This window comes from Lynx rufus, unplaced genomic scaffold (assembly GCF_022079265.1).
Source record: "Lynx rufus isolate CCGP_SWC_20201006 ecotype Redwood Valley unplaced genomic scaffold, mLynRuf1.p SCAF_7, whole genome shotgun sequence".
Lineage (NCBI taxonomy): Eukaryota > Metazoa > Chordata > Mammalia > Carnivora > Felidae > Lynx > Lynx rufus.
The window spans coordinates 117,715,782-117,737,887 of NW_025814889.1; the positions used below are offsets into that span (position 1 = coordinate 117,715,782).

Sequence of the window (22,106 nt, forward strand, 5' to 3'; positions counted from 1 at the left end):
AGAGACCAACCTGCTTGGAAAATAGCAGGCAACCAGTTTCCAGATGCAAGTTGCACAGGGTGTTTCCCCAAGTCCCCAGTGGTCACTGGTCCAAGCTTCCTAGTTGATGGAGACAAAACATTTGCCAAAACGAATGCCAACTAACTGGGGGACTCTTGGAACTGCTGCAGCTGGGCTGGAGTCCCAACCAACCATAGGATCCAGGATCATCTTCATTAAAATTGAAATAAGTGGCCAACAGCCATTGGGACCAAGGTGAATTTGAAACCCCAACTCCTGTAACTAGTTATCCAGACTCACCCAGTCATTTCATTAGCCTTCCATTTCATTAGCCTTAAATTTTATTCAATTTAAGTTTTTGGATCTCATTTATCATGTGATAGCAGGGTTTTGCTGGAATTAGCAAATACCTACCCAAAGAAATATAAATTTTAGAAAAAATAGAAATTTCAGGGACGGTAGATGATAAGTATCAATAGAAGGAGGGATAATGAGAGACTTCACAGTGCTGGAAGGGCCTGGATTACCTTAGGGGCCCATGGCTGATTGAAAAAATGAGGTTAAGAACTTCTACAAGTCATTGGAGGAGGGGATAAGTTTTCATAGTCACATAAAATGCTTAGCACCTGTTGGTATTCAGAACATGGTAACAGCTAAGAGCCTTGACATGATGGAACCAAAGAGACTGAAATCTGTTGGTAGCAAGATAGCTTGTCCAGGGAAACTCTTATGTAGTTATCTTTTCAGTTTTAAAGGGATGTGTTCATGTTGTTTTATTTTCAGTTCAATTCTGTTTCTTCTATGTCATACATCAGCTCTCATCATATGTTATGGTATGAATTACATTTTGCTCTTTCGAGAGGGCAGTTATTCCTTGATGATCAGGAATATCACAGTCTAATTTATGCATGAGACACAAACAGTTTTGGACATTCTTCTCATACGATTTCAGTGACAACATTCATTAAAGATTTATTGCTTTGGGATAGTTTTGTAAATTCTTACAGATCCTTTTAACTGACTTTTTATTTTTGTATTAGGAGGAATGAATCCCTACTTGGAATTAAAAGAACAAAATATAAAGACAATATTTTGTGTAAAAAGACAGGCAAACCTTTGAAGAAGTTCAAAGCTGCAGTAATGGAGATTGGAAGAGTAAGAGTTTTGAATTTTAAGTTAATGAAATTAAGAGATTCATGTATCTAGAAATGATTGGCTGCATTGTATTTATTATAATATGAAATAGGGGTGCGTGGGTAGCTCAATTGGTTAAGTGCCCGATTCCTATTTTGGCTTAGATTGTGATCTCATCGTCATGAGATCAAGCCCTGCATTGGGCTCCATGCTGGGTATGGAGCCTACTTACGATTCTTTCTCTCTCCCTTTTCCTCTGTCCCTCCCCTGCTCTCTCTTTCTTAAGAGAGAAAAAAAAAAAAAGAAACAGAAGGAAATACCAATAAACAATATTATTATTATATAATACATTATAATTCTTAAGTTACCATGTGGATATTTTTTTTAAAAAAATTTATGCTTATTTATTTTTGACAGACAGAGGGAGAGAGAGAGAGAGAGAGAGAGAGACATAGCATGAGAGGGGGAGGGGCAGAGAGAGAGGGAGACACAGAAGCTGAAGCAGGCTCCAGGCTCTGAGCTGTCAGCACAGAGCCCGATGCGGGGCTCGAACTCACAGACTGCGAGATCATGACCTGAGCCAAAGTCGGACGCTCAACCGACTGAGCCACCCAGGCGCCCCCCATGTGGATATTTTAAAAAAATTTTAATGTTTCTTTATTTTTGAGAGAGAGACAGAATGTGAGCAGGAGAGGGGCAGAGAGAGGGAGACACAGAATCCAAAGCAGGCTCCAGGCTCTGAGCTGTCAGTACAGAGTCCGACATGGGGCTCGAACTCATAAGCCGTGAGATCATGACCTGAGCTGAAGTTGAACAATTAACCAACTGAGCCAGCTAGGCTCCTCTCCATGTGGATATTTTTATAGTCGTATATTGTTTTGTTTCTTTTGATAGTAATTTTAATTGAAAGTTATAAAGATATCACTGTATTTCATTGTCAAGAGATAAACATTAGAGTATGAATAAATTATAATATTGTGTTCATAGTTTAGATTTAATTTGTAACATTTTTGTTATCTCCTATATTAAGACTATAGAAATGATGCCAAGAAAAAGAAGTAAAAGAAAGGAAACTCTAAGAGAATTTTTTTCTAAAAATCCATCTATTGCTGAAATGATGGAACATGAAAGGTATTAATTGATTAATTAATTCCATAAATGTTTACTATGTGGTTGGCATTATTTTGGGCATTGGGGATACACTGGTAGACTAGATAGATAAGATCACGGCCCTTGGGGAACTTACATATTAATGATAGGAACACACTAAATAAGTGAACACACAAATAAACAAGACAATTTAACATTCTGATAAGTTTTATAAAATAAATGAACAGGATGATATGCCTAGAGTAACTGGCCTTGGGTGGAGGTAGTAGTTTAGGTAGGGTGGTCAAGAACCTGACTGGTAAATTACTTTTAATTATTAGTGGGCCTGATGTTCTTGTTCATAAAACTGAAACCATAAAACTTATCATGATGAAATGTTTAGCATCTATTTTTATGAGTATGAACTTATGATTCTTATATATTCTTTATATATCGTACCGTCATTATATATATAAAATGTCCTTCTTTATTTAGTAATTTGGATCTTAAGAGCAACATATGCATAATAGAACCACTCTCACTTTGTTTTTGTTGGTATTTGCCTACTATCTGTTTGACTGTTCCTTTATTTTCTTTATTTAAATTATGACATTTTTGGGGCATCTGGGAGGCTAGATCGGTTGAGTGTCCAACTTCGGCTCAGGTCATGATCTCACGGCTTGTGAGTTTGAGCCCCATGTCGGTCTCTGTGCTGACAGCTCAGAGCCTGGAGCCTTTTCGGATTCTGTGTCTTTCTCTCTCTCTCTGCCCCTCCCCCACTCACATTCTGTCTCTGTCTCTCAAAAATATATAAACATTAAACAAAAATTTAAATTATGACATTTTTAATGCTATAAATGCTTACATTAAGAAAAAAAGTGCAAGGAAACAACTTAACATTATACCACAAGGAACTAAAAAAGAAGAAACTTTACTGAAATTTAGTAGAGGAAAGAAATAACAAAGAAAAGTCATAAATAAATAAAATAGAGACCAGAATAACAATAACATAACATTGAAAGTAATGACCAGTTTTTCCAAACAATAAACAAAATTGGCAATGCTTTAACTGCATTAACTAAGAAAAAAAAAGACTCAAAAACCAAAATGAGAAATGGAAGAGAAAACAATAGAACAAATAACTACAAAAAATGCATAGTGTGATAACAGATTACTATAAGCAATTGTATACTAACAAATCAGATAACTTGGAAAAAAACCCCAGATAATTCCTAAAAAAAAAACAAGTTACCAAAACTCTGAATCATGAATCTTGAATCTAAGAAGTAAGAAATATTCTTAGCCCAACAACAAGAATGAAAATTGAATTAAGAATAAAAAATATCCCGGAACAGAAAAGCCCAATACTACTTGGTTTCATTGCTAAGTTCTACCAAACATTAAAAAAAAATAAGTAATGACAATCTTTATCAAAATCTTTCAAATAATGGAATAGGAGGAACACATTCAAAATCATTCCATGAGGCCAGTACTACCCTAATACCAAAGCAGAGTAAAAACAAAAAAAGAACAAAAAAGTCTAGCTTGTCTGATACAAGTATCGCTACTCCGACTTTCTTTTGACATCCATTTTCATGATAAATGTTTCTCCGCCTTCACTTTTAATCTGGAGGTGTCTTTAGGTCTAAAGTGAGTGTCTTATAGGCAGCATATAGATGGGTCTTTAGTCCATTTACAATCAAAGTAATTATTGATAGGTATGTATTTAGTGCCATTTTATTACTTGTTTTGTTATTGTCTCTGGAGATTTTCTGTTTCCTTTTTCGTCTTTGTCACTTTTGGTCTTTCTTTCCCTCTCAGAGAGTCCCCTTTAATATTTCTTACAGGGCTGGTTTAGTGGTCATGAACTCCTTTAGTTTTTGTTTGTCTGGGAAACTCTTTATTTCTCCTTCTATTCTGAATGATAGCCTTGCTGGATAGAGTATTCTTGGCTGCAGAGTTTTCCCGCTTGGCACTTTAAATATATCATGCCACTCCCTTCTGACTTGCCAACTTTCTGTTGAGAAATCTCCAGCTAGCCTTAGGAGTTTTCCCTTGTAAGTTAAGGACTTCTTTTATCCTGCTGCTTTTAAGATTTTTTTCTTTATCACTATATTTTTGCAAATGTAATTGTAATATGTCTTGGTGTTGGACTGCTTTTGTTGATTTCAGTGGGAGTTATCTGTGCCTCCTGGATCTGGATGTCTCTTCCTTCTTCAGATTAGGAAGTTTTCTGTTATTTCTTAGAATAATTTTCTGCCTGCCTTTCTCTTTCTCCTTCTTCTGAGACTCCTATAATATGAATGTTATTACATTTTATGGAGTCACTGAGTTCCCTAAATCTATTCTCATGTTGCATAGTTCTTCTTTCTCTCTTTGTTCAACTTCATTATTTTCCATTATTTTATATTGTAGGGCATTAATTCTTTCCTCTGCTTTTCCAACCTGCTGTTCCTTGTGTCAAACTTGTTTCCAATCTCGTTTATTGTATTCTTCATCTCTCACTGATTCTGTTTTAACTCTTATCTCTGTGAAGAGTCTCACTGATGATTTCTTTTCTGAGGCCCAGTGAGTATCCTTAATGACTGTTGCTCGAAACTCTCCATCAGGCAGTGGTAATATCATAGCCAATGAGGTTTATCTAAGATGCAATTATTGCTAATTGAAAAGTTTCCCAATACCCCACTAACATGACCTGAAAGATGACATATTTTAGATGAGCATAGAAAGTAATATAACAAAAAACATGTACAGTTTTTTATATGCAGTTTAAAATATAAAACTTTGAAACACAGTTGAAAGTCTCATGCATCCTTTTCGGAATGCATTTTTGTCCCTTGTAAAAACCAGAAGTAATACTAACCAAAATTGTCATTTATCATGCTTATCACAAGTGACTTAATACTTCAATTGAATGTTTTTTTAAAATGTTTATTCATTTTTGAAAGACAGAGAGAGACAGAGTATAAGCAGGGGTGGGGCAAAGAGAGAGGGGGGACACAGTATCTGAAGCAGGCTCCAGGCTGTCAGCACAGAACTCACAAACTGCGAGATCATGACCTGAGCCAAAGTCAGACGCTTAACCAACTGAGCTACCCAGGCACCCCATTTTATACTTCAATTGAATACGTATATACTCCTAAATAATGTGTAGTACTTTTTTACAATTTGCTTTGCCATTTTGCTCCTTTCCCTCAATACTACACTTTTGAGATTTTTAATGTTGATTATATATGTCTAGTTACTCATTTTACTACTGTAGAGTATTCCATTGCATGAATAAATAAAAATTCATTTATTTAGTATCCTGTAAATGGATATTTAAATTGTTTCCCAAGTTTTCCCTGATGTAAACAGTAGTGCAAAGGTCATTCTTGTACAAAGCTCTTGTATGCAAATGTTGAGAGTTTCTGGGGTAAATACATAGGAGTACAGTTCCCAAGATATGAACATCTTTCACATTACTAGATATTGCTAAGTTGCTCTTAAATTTTCATCAGTGGTGTGTCAGGTTTCCAGTATTCAATGTCTTTACCAACAGTTGGTGTTATTATCACATTTTCAAATTTTTGTGGATTGTTGAATTGTGAAAATTTATCTCATTGTTATTTTCATTTTAATTTCTTTGTTTACTAATGAGATTAGGAGTCTTTTCATGTTTTAATTAGATCCTGGGGTTTTTCTGTTCTCAAGGCTGCTTGTTTAGATCCTTTGTACATTTAAAAACTTGTTTTCTCATTTATTTTTAGAAATTTGGATACTAATGCTTTTCTCAGTTTTTGGCTTATCTATTTACATGTTAAAAGTTTTCTTTTTTCTTATTTTAAAATGTTTATTTATTTATTGAAACAGAGAAAGAGAGACAGAGACAGAGACTATGAGTGTGAGCTGGGGAGGGGCAGAAAGAGCGAGTAAGAGAGAATTGCAGGCTTTGTGCACATCAGTGCAGAGCTTGATGTGGGGCTTGCTCTCACAAACTGTGAGATCATGACCTGAGCTGAAATCAAGAGTTGGATGCTTAACAGACTGACCCACCGGGCATCCTAAAAGTTTTCTTTTTTAAATCAAAAGTTATAATTGTTGATGGAATCAAATGTGTCAACAATTCTCTTTATTGTTTTTGAACAAGGTAGTAAAGGTATTTTCACTGTGAATTTAAATTTTAGATTTTCACATTTAGAAGTTTCATCTAAGTGTAATTTATTTTTGTGAATCGTGAAAGGAAGAATCTCCTTCCCCATCTTTTGTAGTTTTGGTACAGGTACCCAAGTGTCTAGTCTCATTTATTGAGTAGTTGTTATTAGCCATTTATTGAATAGTCTATTCTGCCATCACTGTCACTTTTGTCATTTAGCAAGTTTTCATATATGTAGTTTTGAGCTCTCTTTTCTATCCTTTAGTCTGTTTATCTATTCATGGGCCAATATCACAATATTGAAGAAGTCTTGGATATTCTTCCACAGAGTAGTTTGGAATAGCTTGTCAAGTAATACAAAAAACTCATGATATTGATAGAGATAGGTTTGAATATATAGATGGGTTTGGGAATTTTTTTTCTCCCAATATTGATTTTTTCTATTAGTATACAGACCACATACCTAGGTCTTATTTAATATATTTCAGTAAATTTTTATGATATTTTCCATAAAGACGCCATACATCTTTCATTAGCTATGTCAGATAAATGCTTTTTGGTATTAGTGTAAACAGTGTTTTAAAATTACATTTCTGAATGCTTTTATTCTTTTGTATAGGAATATAATTTGATTTGTAAACAACTGTCTTCAATACTACTTGATAATTTATTCATAGATGTAGGCTTTCCGTGTGGACAATCATGTTGTGAACAAATAAAGTTTTACTTATATATAGATGACAAATAAACACATAAAAAGATGATCAATATCATTAGCCATTAGAGAAACACAAATTAAAGCCACAGATACCATTAAAACCTATTTTAATGGCAAAAATAAAAAACAGTGGTAACACTAAATACTGGCAATCATGAGGAAAACCTAGGTCATTAATACACTGCTGGTGGGAATGTAAAATGATTCAGCCACTCTGGAAAACACTATGGGATTTCTTATAAAACTAAACATATGTTTACCATACAACCTCAGTCCTCATCAAAATTTAAAACTTTTGCTTAGTAAAAGACTCTATGAAAAGGATGAAAGGACAAGCTATACACTTGGGATGAAGTATTTGCAAAGCTCGTCTCCAAGAAAGACCTTATATCTGGAATATATAAAGACCTCTCAAAATTCAAAAGAATAATAAAAATAAACAGCCCAATTAGAAAATGATCAAAAGACACTTAAAAATAAAATCTTAAAAAAAGAAAAGAAAATGAGCAAAAGACCTGAACCAACATTTCACTAAGAGTATATACAGATGTGGAATGCTTACCTCATTTAATTTTGGTAGTATTTTGGCAGAAATTGACAACTTCATTCTAAATTTAGGAGAAAAAAAGGTCATGGATAACCAACAACTGGAAAATGCTTATTTTTTAGAGGATTTTTTAAAAAAGCATTTATTTTTTAAAGCACATACAGAACATTTACAGTATTGGCTATAAGGCAAGTCTCAATAAGTTTCAAACATTGTACTCATACAAACCACATTACTATAATCAGACACAGTAGAGACCAATTTTTGAAAAGATAGAGTAAAAATGATTCTCTGCATTTAAAAAACTTAAATAGGCATTTAGAAGTAATTCCTGGGGGAAAATGGAAATTACATTGTTAATTTAAAAATACAAAAAAAAAATGTTGGAAATTTGGTAGGGATTGCTTTGAATCAGAAAGCATGATCATTGAAGACTAACACATTTCCTTCTAATCACTATTTTAGCTGTATCTTCCAATTTTTAGTATATGGTAGTGTTTTTATTCTCATTTAGTTCTATATAGTTTAAAATTATCCTTGTAATTTTTATTTTCTGTGAAAATAGAAAGTGTCTTGCACATCGTTGCTTTGGTTAATTCCTAGGTATTTTTTTAAGTTACTAGAAATATCTTTTTAGAATTTCATTTTTAATTTGTTGCTGATATGTAGAAATAGAATGTTTTTTTTTTTTATATATTGACTTTGTCTTCCATGGGCTTAATAAATTTGCTGATTAATTGTAATACTTTATCTGTAGTTTATTTTGGGTTTCATAAATATATAATCATACTGTCTATGATTACCAACTGTTTTATTCCTTTATTTTCAATCCTTACACTCTCCCTGCCCCCACTGCCTTTTTCTTGCTTATTGTTCTCTCACTAAGCCTGCTATTTCAATGCTGAAAGAAATGGTATTAGTGGGCATCTTTGTCTGATTCTGTTTCAGAGTAAAAGCTTTCAAGCTTTCAACGTTTTGTTATTAAGAATGGTATTTGTGGTAGGTTTATTTTTTGTGAATACCCTTTATCAAATTAACATCATTATTTATTTTGAGTCTCAAATTGTTCCAAATTTGGCCAGCAGGAGCCTTTTCAGCCTGGCTCCTTAATCTTTTTGATGTGTCCCCATCATGTTTTTGAGCTTCCTCTGATTTACCACAAGATGTTCATCTTGTACTTTCCTGCCCTGGTCCTGGAACCAGTTGATTCCTTTTAGTGGCTCCTGATGTATCTGTGCTTCTAGGCCCTTTCAGCAGAAAGAACTGGGAAATATATATGTCCACCTAACTAGACCTATGTATCTGTCTAAAACCATAAATTCACACTGATAGGTCCAGTTTCAGTTCCACTCTACAGGATGTTTTCCAGTGTTTTCTCTTTTCCTAATTGTAACTCTTTTTTATAATGGTATGAATCCTGAATCCTATGTCCACTGGTGTCAGTGTATTAACTCATTTGCTAAAGCTCGAATACACAGCTGACAGTGTCTGGATTCTCTAATGTTTTCCTATTTCGGGTTTCCATCGCCTTCCTTTTATGGTTCCATGTCACTGAGTGTTTATTTATGCTGACTGTCCTTCCTGAGCTTCCTCTGTGGCTGCTGGGTCTGCTCATATCTGTGGCTCATAGAGACAGAGCTGGTTGTGGAGTGCCCTTAATGTTAGGAACTGCTCACGTGGTAAAAGAAGAAGCATGCTGCACCCTCTGGGCTGGCTCTGCCTCTCTTCCAAGCCATTGGAGTGTGTTCTTGCCTTGACAAGATACATAGAGGAAGACTCCCCTCTTCTCTTGCTGGACTCTCTCACCCTCAGTGCAGGGAAGATGCAGCCAGTCCTATCAAACTCTTCCTAGACATTTTGAAGAGACTTGATTTCCTCATACAGGAACAAGATTGATTTTTATTTTGGAAATTAGAGTTTTATTTTCAAGGTAGAGTTATTTAAAACATTCCCATTTGTTTGGAAACCAAATAATATCACTAAGACATCCAAACAACACAAGAAGCTCGAAAAAAAAAAAAACCCACAAACCACCCTTAGATTAAAAGGAAATCATTAACAAAATACAAAATATTTAGCACTGAATGATAATGTAAATACTACCTGTTAAAAGATTGTTTCCTTCCTTCCTTTCAACATGAAAATGTCTGTGCCTCTGGTGCAGCAACATATCTACCTACCTATCTTCCTTCCATCCAGCTTCTTTTTTTTTTCCATGTGTGTGTGCATGTGTGTGTGTTGTGTCAGATTCAGGCACAACATCTATTAAACTGAACAAGACACTTTCACTTACCAACTGAGAATTTTTTCCCTTTCTTCAGTATAAGTCAGATAGAATCCACTGATCAATGGGGCAGCAATGTTGTCAACATTAAAAAAAAAAGAGGGGCGCCTGGGTGGCTCAGTTGGTAAGACGTCCGACTTGGGCTCAGGTCATGATATACAGCTTGCGAGTTCGAGCCCCGTGTTGGACTGTGTGCTGACAGCTTGGAGCCTGGAGCTTGCTTCAGATTCTGTGTCTCCCTCTTTCTCTGCTCCCACCCCACTTGCTCTCTCTCTCTCTCTCAAAAATGAATAAACATTAAAATATATTTAATTTAATTTTTAAAAATTTACATCCAAATTAGTTAGCATATAGTGCAACAATGATTTCAGGAGTAGATTCCTTAGTCCCCCTTACCCATTTAGCCCATCCCCCCTCCCACCACCCCTCCAGTAACCCTGTTTGTTCTCCATATTTATGAATCTCTTCTGTTTTGTCCCCTCCCTGTTTTTATATTACTTTTGTTTCCCTTTGTTGAACCCTTATGTTCAGATGGAGAAGTACTTTGAAGTCATGCCATATAAACAATTATGCAACTATAAAAATAGTGGGACTACTTTGAGATTTTGATAGGAATAATTTTAAAAAATTGAATATATGTTATGCTTACGATATGAACTGTTAGCTACATTTTGAAATGTTAGTTTTTTCCACAGCATATTGAATATGGATTTATGAAGTCATTTTGTTTATAGTTGATTGACATTTTATTTCTGCTGTAGTCTAGTTGTGGAAAAAATTTTGCTCCATTTTTTTTTCCTTAAGGAACAATACAGAGATTTTCTTGTTTAATATTGAAGTTAGGGGATGAATATGAACATTGTCTTATAATTTAATTGTCTAATCTCAGTAGCCTTTCAGTTATGGAAAAGAAAAGCCATTTGGTTTGAGCTTAGGACATCGGCATCAGAAAGAATGGAAGGCAATATGTAGTGTCTTCATCCTTCTTGTTTATCTTTGTGCCTTCTCTGCTGCCCTATTTCACATTATTAGCTCTAAGGAAATGATGGCTAAGCCAGAAAAATTTGCATAAGGGCAATCAAATGACTTCTTGATGCATTTTGTACAAATTGGAATCATTCTTCGTTATTTCGTATCTGGAAGTTTGTGTAATTTCAAAATATGTTTCTCCCTTGGCAGAAATAAGAGAACTGATGTTAGAAAACTTGCCTATCGATCCCTGGTGGAGAACTTGAATCCTATAATATTAAATTTTGTGAAAAGGAAGAGGTTCCATCAACTATTTCTTGAGGAGATGCCCTGGAGAGCTCAGATGAACCTGTATCTGGCAAGTGCACACTTCTCCCTGCTTTTAACGAAACTAGCGGAACGAACGAAGATGAAATTTGGCACTTCACACACAGTGGTCAGGTATAGAATGATTATCAGTGAATGAAACTCCTTTAATCTTATGAACATGAATTTTATTTGTATGTTCAGGACTCCAATGTAGATAATACTTTACAGAGGTTGACAGAGTGCTTCTCTCTTTACTGATCATTGGTATATTACTTAATTTCTTGTCTCAGGATCTTTCCTAAACAGGTCCTGGATATAAGCACTTGGGAAGTACTAATCTGCCTGTAGCTTGTATATATTTGTCAGTATAGCTTTCAGTAAAGGAGAAAGCATAATTTCAAGAGAAATTTAATATTAAGTGTATAACTGTAGCTATTAGTAGGTATTATTAGGCGAATCTCTGTTTCATTTTGAAGTATATTTTAAGCCTCTATAAGCACAGATAGTATTTTCTCATAAATGTAAACTTCCTATTATTAATTCAAGATGCTGTTGAGTTCTTGAGTGTCTTTGGCTAAAGTGTTAACAAAGATAAAAATAGAAGATACATACATAATATGTAATACTATGTCATAATTAAAAAGATGAGTAGAGTCTGTCATTCAAAAAGTACTACTAAGCACTTATTAGATTCAAAGTACTGAGACAGGTGCAATGGGCATGCGAAGATGAACAGGACACACAAGGTAGAGTCTGGTCGGGCAGCTCTCAAATGTTAACGAATAATTATAAATAATGGTAGAAGGTGAAGTATGCACAAAGTCTTCTTTGTTCCTGGGAAAGAGGCTTTCCTCTGACCTGAAACTGACAGGAAAGGTTGCATGGAGCGGGGCCACTTGGCCTGGTTCATGATGGATAGGCAAGACAGGCAGAGAAAGAAGTATTCCAGGTAGTTGGAAGAACGTGAGTCAGAGCCCAGGTAGGAAACACAAGATGAGAACCCCAAATGGTCTGACCAGAATCTACAGCAAATTAAAGGGAGTGGTGTGAAACAATTTAAAAAATAGGTCAGTACCAGATCATAGAGGGTCTTAACTGTCTATTAAATTGGAACTTCAATTTATATACAGTGGGAGATTATTAAGGATTTTTACGCAGGGCTATGGTAAAAAATTTCTCTGGCAGCAACATACCAAATGGATTGGAAGAAGGAAAGACTGTGACAGACTGTAAAAGGGTATTTTTTAAAGTTTATTTATTTATTTTGAGAGAGAGAGCGAGAGAGAGAGAGAGCGCTAGAGCATGTGAGCCAGTGGGGGAGGGGCAGAGAGAGAGGGTATGAGTACTTCATAGCACAGCAATTAGACAATGACCAAATTTGTATCAGGGTAACTTGGTGCTAAATTCAATTTTACTAAAACCATGAAAACATACTCCGTATTTATGAATCTATGTATTTTTGTATGTATGTATGTGTGTATGGTGGAGGATTGTTAACTGTGTAGACCTTATTTTAAAAAAATAGTATTGATCATGGACACATTGCTTTATATAGTAAGCATCTTCATTGAGTTTTGCTTAAATCAGGTTAATTTAACATAAATTATTATTTCAGAGCCCTTAGAGTAAGTATAGATCATCATTCCCATTTTCAAGGGCCCTTTCAGGGAAATAGATATTGATGTTAAAAATCCCTAAGAGCAAAGTTACATTGTATAACTTTAAAATTTAATGGGAAATTTTTTGGCTTTGGTTAAGTGCCAGAATATGTTATGATCCAAAATTTGGGAGCATTAACTCACAAATATTTTAAAAATTAAAGTAGATTGTATTTGATGGATTCAATTCAGTTATATATATATATACATATATATATATATATTTTTTTTTTCTTAATGATATTTTCCTCCTGCAGTTTCCGATCATGTGATCCTAATATGTTCTCACTATATAATTCTGGAACAGTATTACCAACAGTGAAATTGACTTTAGAAAACTATAAAGCAATACTTGATTTCCTTCATACAGCTAAAAAAAGAAAGGCCAACTTACCATCAGGTAAAATAAATAAATATATTATATACTGTCAAATTGCCTCTAGGTTTTTATTCACTGATGCAACACACTCATGTGCACACACACACACACACACACACACACACACCCCACAGACACACAGGGGTGCACACATCGTTTTCCAATGACCTGGGGTTTTAACTGAGTTGTGATATTTTGTAGGAGGTTCTTATTTGCTCAATTTTAAAAATTTTTCTGTATTTTTATGGATTCATGATATGTATTTGGAAATATATATGTTATGTTCTGACCTAAACAATTTGGCTGTTCACCAAATAGAATGTTCTTTTTAAATGTTGGTAGCCTCCGATTGTTAAGATAGGTGAGGTCTTGCTATCAGGTGTTATATTTTAGGGGAAGTAAATTTCAGGACAAATTCCACCAAACATACTGATGCAAGCAGGCATGAAACACTCACATAGCTGTTTTATAGTACTGATTTTGTACTCAGGGCAGTCCACTCTTGCCTTAGGGTCTCTGACTCACACCTTCCATGACAGCTTACTCCAAGATGAGCGCAATACTATTCATCTGAATGGCAGGATCAACCAGTATTGTCATCTGCCCAGGTGACAGGAGACTCACCCTGGGAGGTGAAGAAATGCAGATGAACAGGGCTCTTGATCTGGGTGCTGCAAGTGATGACACTATTCCTAAACAATCACCTATCCTAAATACCACTCACTTCATAAATAAAGATTTATTTCTGGTATCTTCATGCTAATACAGACCTTCTTGTGTAGATTTTTACTAATGGTATTTTAAGTATTATGTACTTATTACTGATCAAGATACTTCATGTGCTGGGTAGCTGCCCCAGGAGTGTTGATTTATATTTGAGGTACTTGACATGCTTTCTGATTTCTTCTAGGGTATAGATGAGATTTAACTGGTACCTTCATGTTATACTATGAATATTGAGGTATTTGAAAGTAAATTCCCTCGACATAGAGTCTGAGTTTTATAAGTAGATTATAATATACAGCTCCTTGAGTTTTTATGCCTAAGACCTCCCATGGAATCAACAATAGAATATTCCACTATTGAGACTTCTTTTTTTTAAGTTTATTTATTTATTTTGAGAGAGAGAGAGAGAGAGCATGCGCGAGTAAGTGAGGGGCAGAGAGAGAATCCCAAGCAGACTCCGTGCTGTCAGCATAGAGCCTGAAGTGGGGTTTGATCTCATGAACTGTGAAATCATGACCTGAGCCCCAAATCAAGAGTTGGATGCTTAACCAGGGTACTTGGGTGGCTCAGTCAGTTAAGCATCTGACTTCAGCTCAGGTCATGATCTTGCAGTTTGTGAGTTCGATCACCACGTTGGGCTCTGTGCTGACAGCTAGGAGCCTGGAACTGCTTCAGATTCTGTGTCTCTGTCTTTCTCTGCCCCTACCCTGCTCATGCTCTGTCTCTGTCTCTCTCTCTCTCTCTCAAAAATAAACATTAAAAAAAAAGTTGGATGCTTAACCGACTGAGCCACCCAGGTGTCCTGAGATTTGTTCTTTAATGCAGAGTTTTAAAAGAAGGTTTGTAGTAGGAGAAATTTGTGTCTTTATACCACACCCACAGGATAAGGAGTGGACATGGTTGCTGCACTGCCCAGCTCCAGGGGATGCTACTTGCCATGTGTTCTGGGAATGGACTGTATAGGGGAAAATTAAGGAACCGTGGGATCCTGTTATTGGTTCCTCAGAAAACATGACACTCCTGCCTCTGCATTGTTCCTTTGGCCATCACCCTTGCCCAGAATGTTCTTCCTCATAGTCTTCCCGCATAGCTAAACCATGGCTGCCCTTAAAGACCTAATCTAAGAGCCTCCTTCTCTAGAAACTTTTCTTGGTGCACTGTGTCCGTGATAATCTTGTGCTTCCTCCAAATTTATATAGCATTTCTTACCTTAATTACTGATTTGATGTTTATCACCTATGTCTTCTGGAACTTTCTGTTTTCAATAATGTTATACTTTATTTTTGTATTGTAGATGCTGAAGAATTTTCCACATTTATTAATTCCAGAATGAGTGGTGAAAATGTGTCAAAGACACAAACAGTTTATGACTCAGACTCTCAGTCAGGTCTTAGTACTAAAGAAAAGGATCGAGCAGCAAATTTGGGTCTATTGGATCATTTTATGAAAATCTTTTTATATTGCAGGAGAGCAATGGTAAGGTGGTCTTTCTAATTTGCTAATGTAATAGACATGAATCTCAGGGCATCAGTTTGGGCATGTAAGATATATTGTATTCGTTTACTTACTATCCATAATTTTAGTTTCAACTTTGAGACCAAATTTGCTGAATTTCATGTCAGTCATTTTTGAGGTTTGCCTGCCATAGTGCTGAGGATTTACACGTTGTCAAGTTGTCAGTGACAGGGGTGAGCTGCTTTAGTCATCAGTTATCCATTGGTTCAGAGCTGAGATAGCCTTTGTCCTTGTCTACGTAATCTCCATGAATATTCAGATATTCCTGTGCCACTTTCTTGCCGTATTTGGTACATGGCATCTGGTGACACCAGTTGTTCCTCTCTGGAGTCTTGCTGCCACCTAGAACACCATAGACCCCTTTATTCTCTCTAGCACAGGAAACACTCTTTCTAGGCTACAGGAAAGCCCTACTCTTGGCCCTGATGCCCCACTTCTACAGGCCAATTGTGTCTTCTCTCAAATACTTTTCTCTTTTTTTCTTAAATATTAAATGATGCATTATTAAATTCAGAATTGGAATCATTAGCCATAAATAAGTTAGTTTTCTTTTTCTCATAGCAGCAATAGCATATGCTTCAAACCTCTCAAGAATTGAGGGGAAATCTATCCTTTCTGGAATACTTGAGTTCCCATTTTGTCTGTGGAGAGGGTGATTTCTTAAAAAATGTGAAGTAAGCCCACATCAACCCCCTTGACCACAAGCATTGCATCTTATCCTTTCCACCAGCTTCAGGGTCCTGGAAGGTCTGGGTCCTGCTCTCTTCTTGGAACTCAGTTCATCTTGCACTTGTTCAGTCCAGTCTCCTCTTTGTGATCTTGACAGCATTGAGCTTGCTTGACCCTTCCTCATCCCTCAGCTTCATCCTCCATCCTTTGCACTTGCTGCTCCCTTGGTTTCAAATTTTCTACTCCTCCCAACACCCCTACTCTCACCTTCACATGATTTGTTCAACTCAACATTCAAGTCTCTGCTCATGTCACCTCCTTAAGCAAACCTGACCACTCCATCTAAAAGGACATATCCTCCCATGCTTGTCAAATTCTGACCCATTTCTGCATTATTTTTCTTTACAATACTTATTATTCCCTGAAATTACATTTTTGTCTACTTATCTAGTCTCAGTCTCCCCTAAGAAACTGAAGTAGCAGAAGGGCAGACCCAGTTACTCTTGCTCACTGCCACATTCCCAGAGCCCAGAACAATGGGAATATTGGAGTCAGACTCCTGGTGTGCAAATCCTAGCTGACCACTTAGCAGATCGTGACCTTGGTCAAGTTAGCTCCATGCCTCTGTTTCATTATCTCTAAATTAAGTAGAATACTAGTATATACTTATTTCATAGGAGCTATTGATAGAATTAACTGAGGTAATGATGTAAATGACACATAATAAATGGTGTTATTTTTATTATTGACATTATTTTTGCAGAAAGATGAAGTTGTTCAGAGATCTCTAACTTTTGAAACTTTGGGATCTTTTGAATGTTGTGTTTGTCTTAGGTTCTTGCTCATCGTGGAGGCTATTGGACTCTGCTTCAGAATAGCTGTAGGACCTTTTGGAACTTTACTCAGGAGCTACAGATACTTCTTAAACAAGCAGTGGATCTGTATAAAACATTTCCTGTTAGCCAGGATGGTTTCCTCTGTACCTGTGTTTTGCCATTCTATTTGGGAGCAGAATTACTTATTGACATGTTAATAGAACTGCAAAATACCAATTCTATTAAGGTAAGGGCATTTGGGTAATTATTTTTATTGTACTCAAATAATTTTTACCATGCAGCTTGGAATAAATGGAAGTTAATGTTTTCCTTGAGTTCTTACTTGGCTTTTCTATAATTCATTTGCTTCTCATTATTTGGTTCACAATGCACAGCATATACTGATGTTAATTACAAATATCTTAGCCTGAACTTTCAATTTTTTAAAGGAAAGAGAAAGTGACACTTACTGAGCTTCAACTTCCGCATAAGCTGTAATGCATTTAATCCTCATAGCAACTTTTTTTGTCAGAGAAAAAGCCTCCAAGTGAGATCAAATAGCTTGTCAGTTTCTCTTTACTTCACTGCTTTATCTTTCCTTGTTCTATTATGCCAGATCTCATAGAATTTGCAGCAATTTAAAATCTACACCCTGTGGTTTAAAGCATGAAAATGAAATGGAAAAAATGGAAACCTAATATAACCTAAACACATTGAAAATTAATAAACATATAAGCACATTGAATCATGGAGTTTATAAAATTCCAGGTGTAAAATATATGAAAACAATAGCACAAAAGACTGAGAGTAAATAAAGTTAAACTGTCATTTTTGTTTACATTTTATATAAATATAAAGTGGTACAATATTAACTCTATGTAGACTGTGATAAGTTAAGGATGCATTTAATAATCCTTAGAGTAACTACCAAAAAAGAGATAAAGAGATATAGCTAAAAATCAATTGCAGTGAAATGAAAGACTAAACAGTGGTCAATTAATTAAAGAAGGCAGCAAAAAAGAGACAGAGGAACAAAAATATGTGGGCCAAACAGAAAGCAAGTAGAAAATAATAAATCTAACCCAATTATATCAATAACTATATTAAATGTAAGTGGTTTAAACACCCTAGTCAAAAGGCAGAGATTGTTGGATAAAAACAAAGACATGTATAGTTGACCACAGGAGAAGTACTCTGAATGTAAAGAAATCGATTGAAAATAAGACAGTGGAAAGAGATATTACCGTGAATGCAGTAAGTATAAAAAAACTGGTAAGACTTCATAATATTAGAGAGAATAACCTTTAAATCAAGGAGTCTTTTGACAGATAATGAGAGACATTTCATAATGAGAAGAGGCTCAATTAATTAGGAAAACACACTAATCATAAATGTATATGTTCCTAATAACAGATATTAAAAGTATACTTGAAGAGCTTCCAGGTTGGTGAAAGCGTTGATGTATTAGGCACTTGTAGCCTGACTCCATGGGGACAGGGCATGGAAGCTTCTTATCCAGGACTCTTCCAGTCTGGGTACCTCTTTCATTTGGCTGTTCCTGAGTTGTATCTTTTATAATAAAACTGTAATCCCAAGTATAGTGTTTTAAGTGAGTGCTAGCCAATTATTGAACCCGAGGGGGTTATGGAAACCCCTAAATTTATAGCTTGTTAGTCAGAAGTGCAGGCATCCTGAGACTTGTGGCTAACATCTGAAGTAAGGACAGTTTTGTGGAGGACTGATTCTGTAAATGTAGGGAGTCTGACCTTAGTTCTGGGTAGGTAGTGTAAGAATTGAAGTGCAACCCACATGTAGGTGGATTGGAAACAGAGCACAAGTGCACGTGGTGTGCTTACCAAGGTGGATCATATGCAGAGGAAAAAACTAAGTCATATTAAAGTTTAAAAGGCTAAAATCTTAAAAGAGTATGTTCTCCGACCATTACCTTATGAATAGATTAATAAAAATTAGGAAGAAAACTCTCCTAAGTACCTGGAAATTAAACCACACAGTTCTACATAATCCATGGGTCAAAGAAAAAAACAAAAGAAAATTTAAAAATATTTCAAACTGATGGTAACGTATCAAATATTGTGGGATGCAAATAAACTGGTGCTTAGAGGGAACTTAATAACTTTAGCCATTTAATAGAAAAGGAGAAAGATATAACATCAGTTATCTAAGTGTGCACCTATAGGAGCTTGAAAAATAAGAGCAAATTAAATCCAAAGTAAGTAAAAAAGACAAATGAAATAAGAAATGAAAAAATAAGAGCAGAAATAAATTAGATATAAAACAAAACAAAATTAATAAAGTTAATAAATTGATCCTTTGAAAAGAGTATTAAAATTGGCAGAATCCTAGGATAAAATTGAAGAACAAAAGTGAAGAACAAAAGGAAAGAAAAGCATAAATTACTGACAAGAGTGATGAAAGAGGGATATAACTACAGATCCTATAGATATTAAAAGAAAAATGAGAGAATATTATTATCCACTTTTACTAATGGATTTGATAACTTAGATAAAATGAACATGTTTATTGGAAAGCAGAACTTAACAAATCTGATACAAGAAGCAATAGAAAAATTGAATTGCCCTAAATATATTAAACAAACAATTTATAATTAGGAACTTTGAGATAAAGAAAACTCCATGCACAGAATATTTTGCTGCAGAATTCTAGCAAACATATAAGGACAAAATAATAAATCATATACCAAATTTTTTTTAGCGACAAAGCCAGCTTAACACTGACAGGTATTTCAAAAAGAAATGAATGAACCACATCACCCATGAACATAGACACAAAAATCCTTAATTAAATATTATCAGATCAATCCCAATAATATATAAGATATGCAAATGAGGTATATGATATGTACAGTTATACAAATGATGACCAAGTAGGTTTATCCCAGAAATGTAAGGTTAACATTTAAAGATCAATCAAGGTCATTCACCATATTAATAGGATAAAGGAGACAAATTATATGGCTATTGAAATGGATACAGCAAAAGCATTTACAAAATTTGATATTGCTTTTTCCACCAGCCCCCTCCCCTTGAGTGCTGCTCCAGCTGCACTGCTCTTTTTCTGAGCTCTGGGTTCCTGCTAAGCCAGGGATGCTGTCCTCTTTCTCTGCTCACCATCATGATTATCTACCCAGACCTCATCAGCCATGACGACATATTCTCTGACATCTACAGGATTCAGGAGGTTGTGAATGGGCTGTGCCTGGAGGTGAAGGGGAAGATGGTCAGTAGGACAGAAGGTATCATTGATGGAAATGTACTCTGCTGAAGGCCCCCAAGGTGAAGGTCCTGAAAACACAGTAATTGTTGACATTGATATTGTCAGGAACCATTACTTAGCAGAAAAGAAGCTTCACAAACAAAGCCTACAAAAAATACATCGTAGATAATAGGAAATCAGTGTAAGGCAAACTTGAAGAACAGAGACTGGAAAGTGTAAAACCTTTTATAACAGAGGCTGCAGACAAATCAAACACATCTTTGCTAATTTCAAAAACTACTGGTTCCTTATTGGTGAAAACATGAATCCAGATGGCAAGGTTGCTCTGCTGGGCTACCGTGAGGATGATGTGACCCCATATATGATTTTCTTTAAGGATGGTTTAGAAATGAAAAAATGTTAACAAAATGGCAATTACTTTGGATCCATCATCCATCATCATAACTGGCTGCTGCTTTTCACCCATCCACACAACACCAGGACTTAAACAATTGGGTGATGTCATCTTGATCTCTTCATTTATTTTGATGTTGATTTATTTGGAGTGGGGTCATTTTTCTTAAAGAAAAAAACATATCATGTAGGTTGCCTAAAAACAAAATGCATTTAAACTTACTTGAGAGAATATCTCTTACTTAATGTGTGTTTAAACAAAGTGTCTTCTCAGCCTAAATCCAGCAGAAGAAGAGAAATATAGAATCTAAAAACACTGTAGAGCATATCAACGAAACGAAGAGTTGGTTTTTTGAAAAAATAAACAAAATTGATAAAGAAAAGGGAGATGACCCAAATAGATAAAATCATGAATGAAAATGGAATTATTACAACCAATCCCTCAGAGATACATGCAATTATCAGGGAATACTATGAAAAATTATATGCCAACAAACTGGACAACCTGGAAGAAATGGACAAATTCCTAAACACCCACATGCTTCCAAAACTCAATCAGGAGGAAATAGAAAGCTTAAACAGACCCATAACCAGTGAAGAAATTGAATCAGTCATCAAAAATCTCCCAACAAATAAGAGTCCAGGACCAGATGGCTTCCCAGGGGAGTTCTACCAGATGTTTAAAGCAGAGATAATACCTATCCTTCTCAAGCTATTCCAAAAAATAAAAAGGGAAGGAAAACTTCCAGACTCATTCTATGAAGCCAGTATTACTTTGATTCCTAAACCAGACAGAGACCCAGTAAAAAAAGAGAACTACAGGCCAATATCCCTGATGAATATGGATGCAAAAATTCTCAATAAGATACTAGCAAATCGAATTCAACAGCATATAAAAAGAATTATTCACCATGACCAAGTGGGATTCATTCCTGGGATGCAGGGCTGGTTCAACATTCGCAAATCAATCAATGTGATACGTCACATTAATAAAAGAAAAGATAAGAACCATATGATCCTGTCAATCGATGCAGAAAAGGCCTTTGACAAAATTCAGCAACTTTCTTAATAAAAACCCTCAAGAAAGTCGGGATAGAAGGAACATACTTCAAGATCATAAAAGCCATTTATGAAAAGCCCACAGCCAACATCATCCTCAATGGGGAAAAACTGAGAGCTTTTTCCCTGAGATCAGGAACACGACAGGGATGTCCACTCTCACCGCTGTTGTTTAACATAGTGCTGGAAGTTCTAGCATCAGCAATCAGACAACAAAAGGAAGTCAAAGGCATCAAAATTGGCAAAGATGAAGTTAAGCTTTCACTTTTTGAAGATGACATGATATTATACATGGAAAATCCGATAGGCCCCACCAGAAGTCTGCTAGAACTGATACATGCATTTAGCAAAGTTGCAGGATACAAAATCAATGTCCAGAAATCAGTTGCATTCTTATACACTAATAATGAAGCAACAGACAAATAAAGAAACTGATCCCATTCACAATTGCA

The 22,106-nt window shown here is 35.5% G+C and overlaps 1 protein-coding gene and 1 pseudogene across 1 annotated transcript in view; both read left to right on the plus strand.

The window, feature by feature from the left end:
• The window catches only part of CFAP54 (cilia and flagella associated protein 54), a 290,869-nt gene that overhangs the window by 126,601 nt on the left and 142,162 nt on the right, over positions 1–22,106 (plus strand). Inside the window, exons 31-36 of the mRNA XM_047065944.1 lie at positions 1,041–1,155; positions 2,165–2,265; positions 11,087–11,317; positions 13,101–13,243; positions 15,243–15,424; positions 16,967–17,194. Of these exons, the coding sequence (XP_046921900.1) occupies positions 1,041–1,155; positions 2,165–2,265; positions 11,087–11,317; positions 13,101–13,243; positions 15,243–15,424; positions 16,967–17,194 (1,000 nt within the window). The remainder of the gene's footprint in view (positions 1–1,040; positions 1,156–2,164; positions 2,266–11,086; positions 11,318–13,100; positions 13,244–15,242; positions 15,425–16,966; positions 17,195–22,106) is intronic.
• LOC124501604 (translationally-controlled tumor protein-like) lies at positions 19,999–20,748 on the plus strand (annotated as a pseudogene).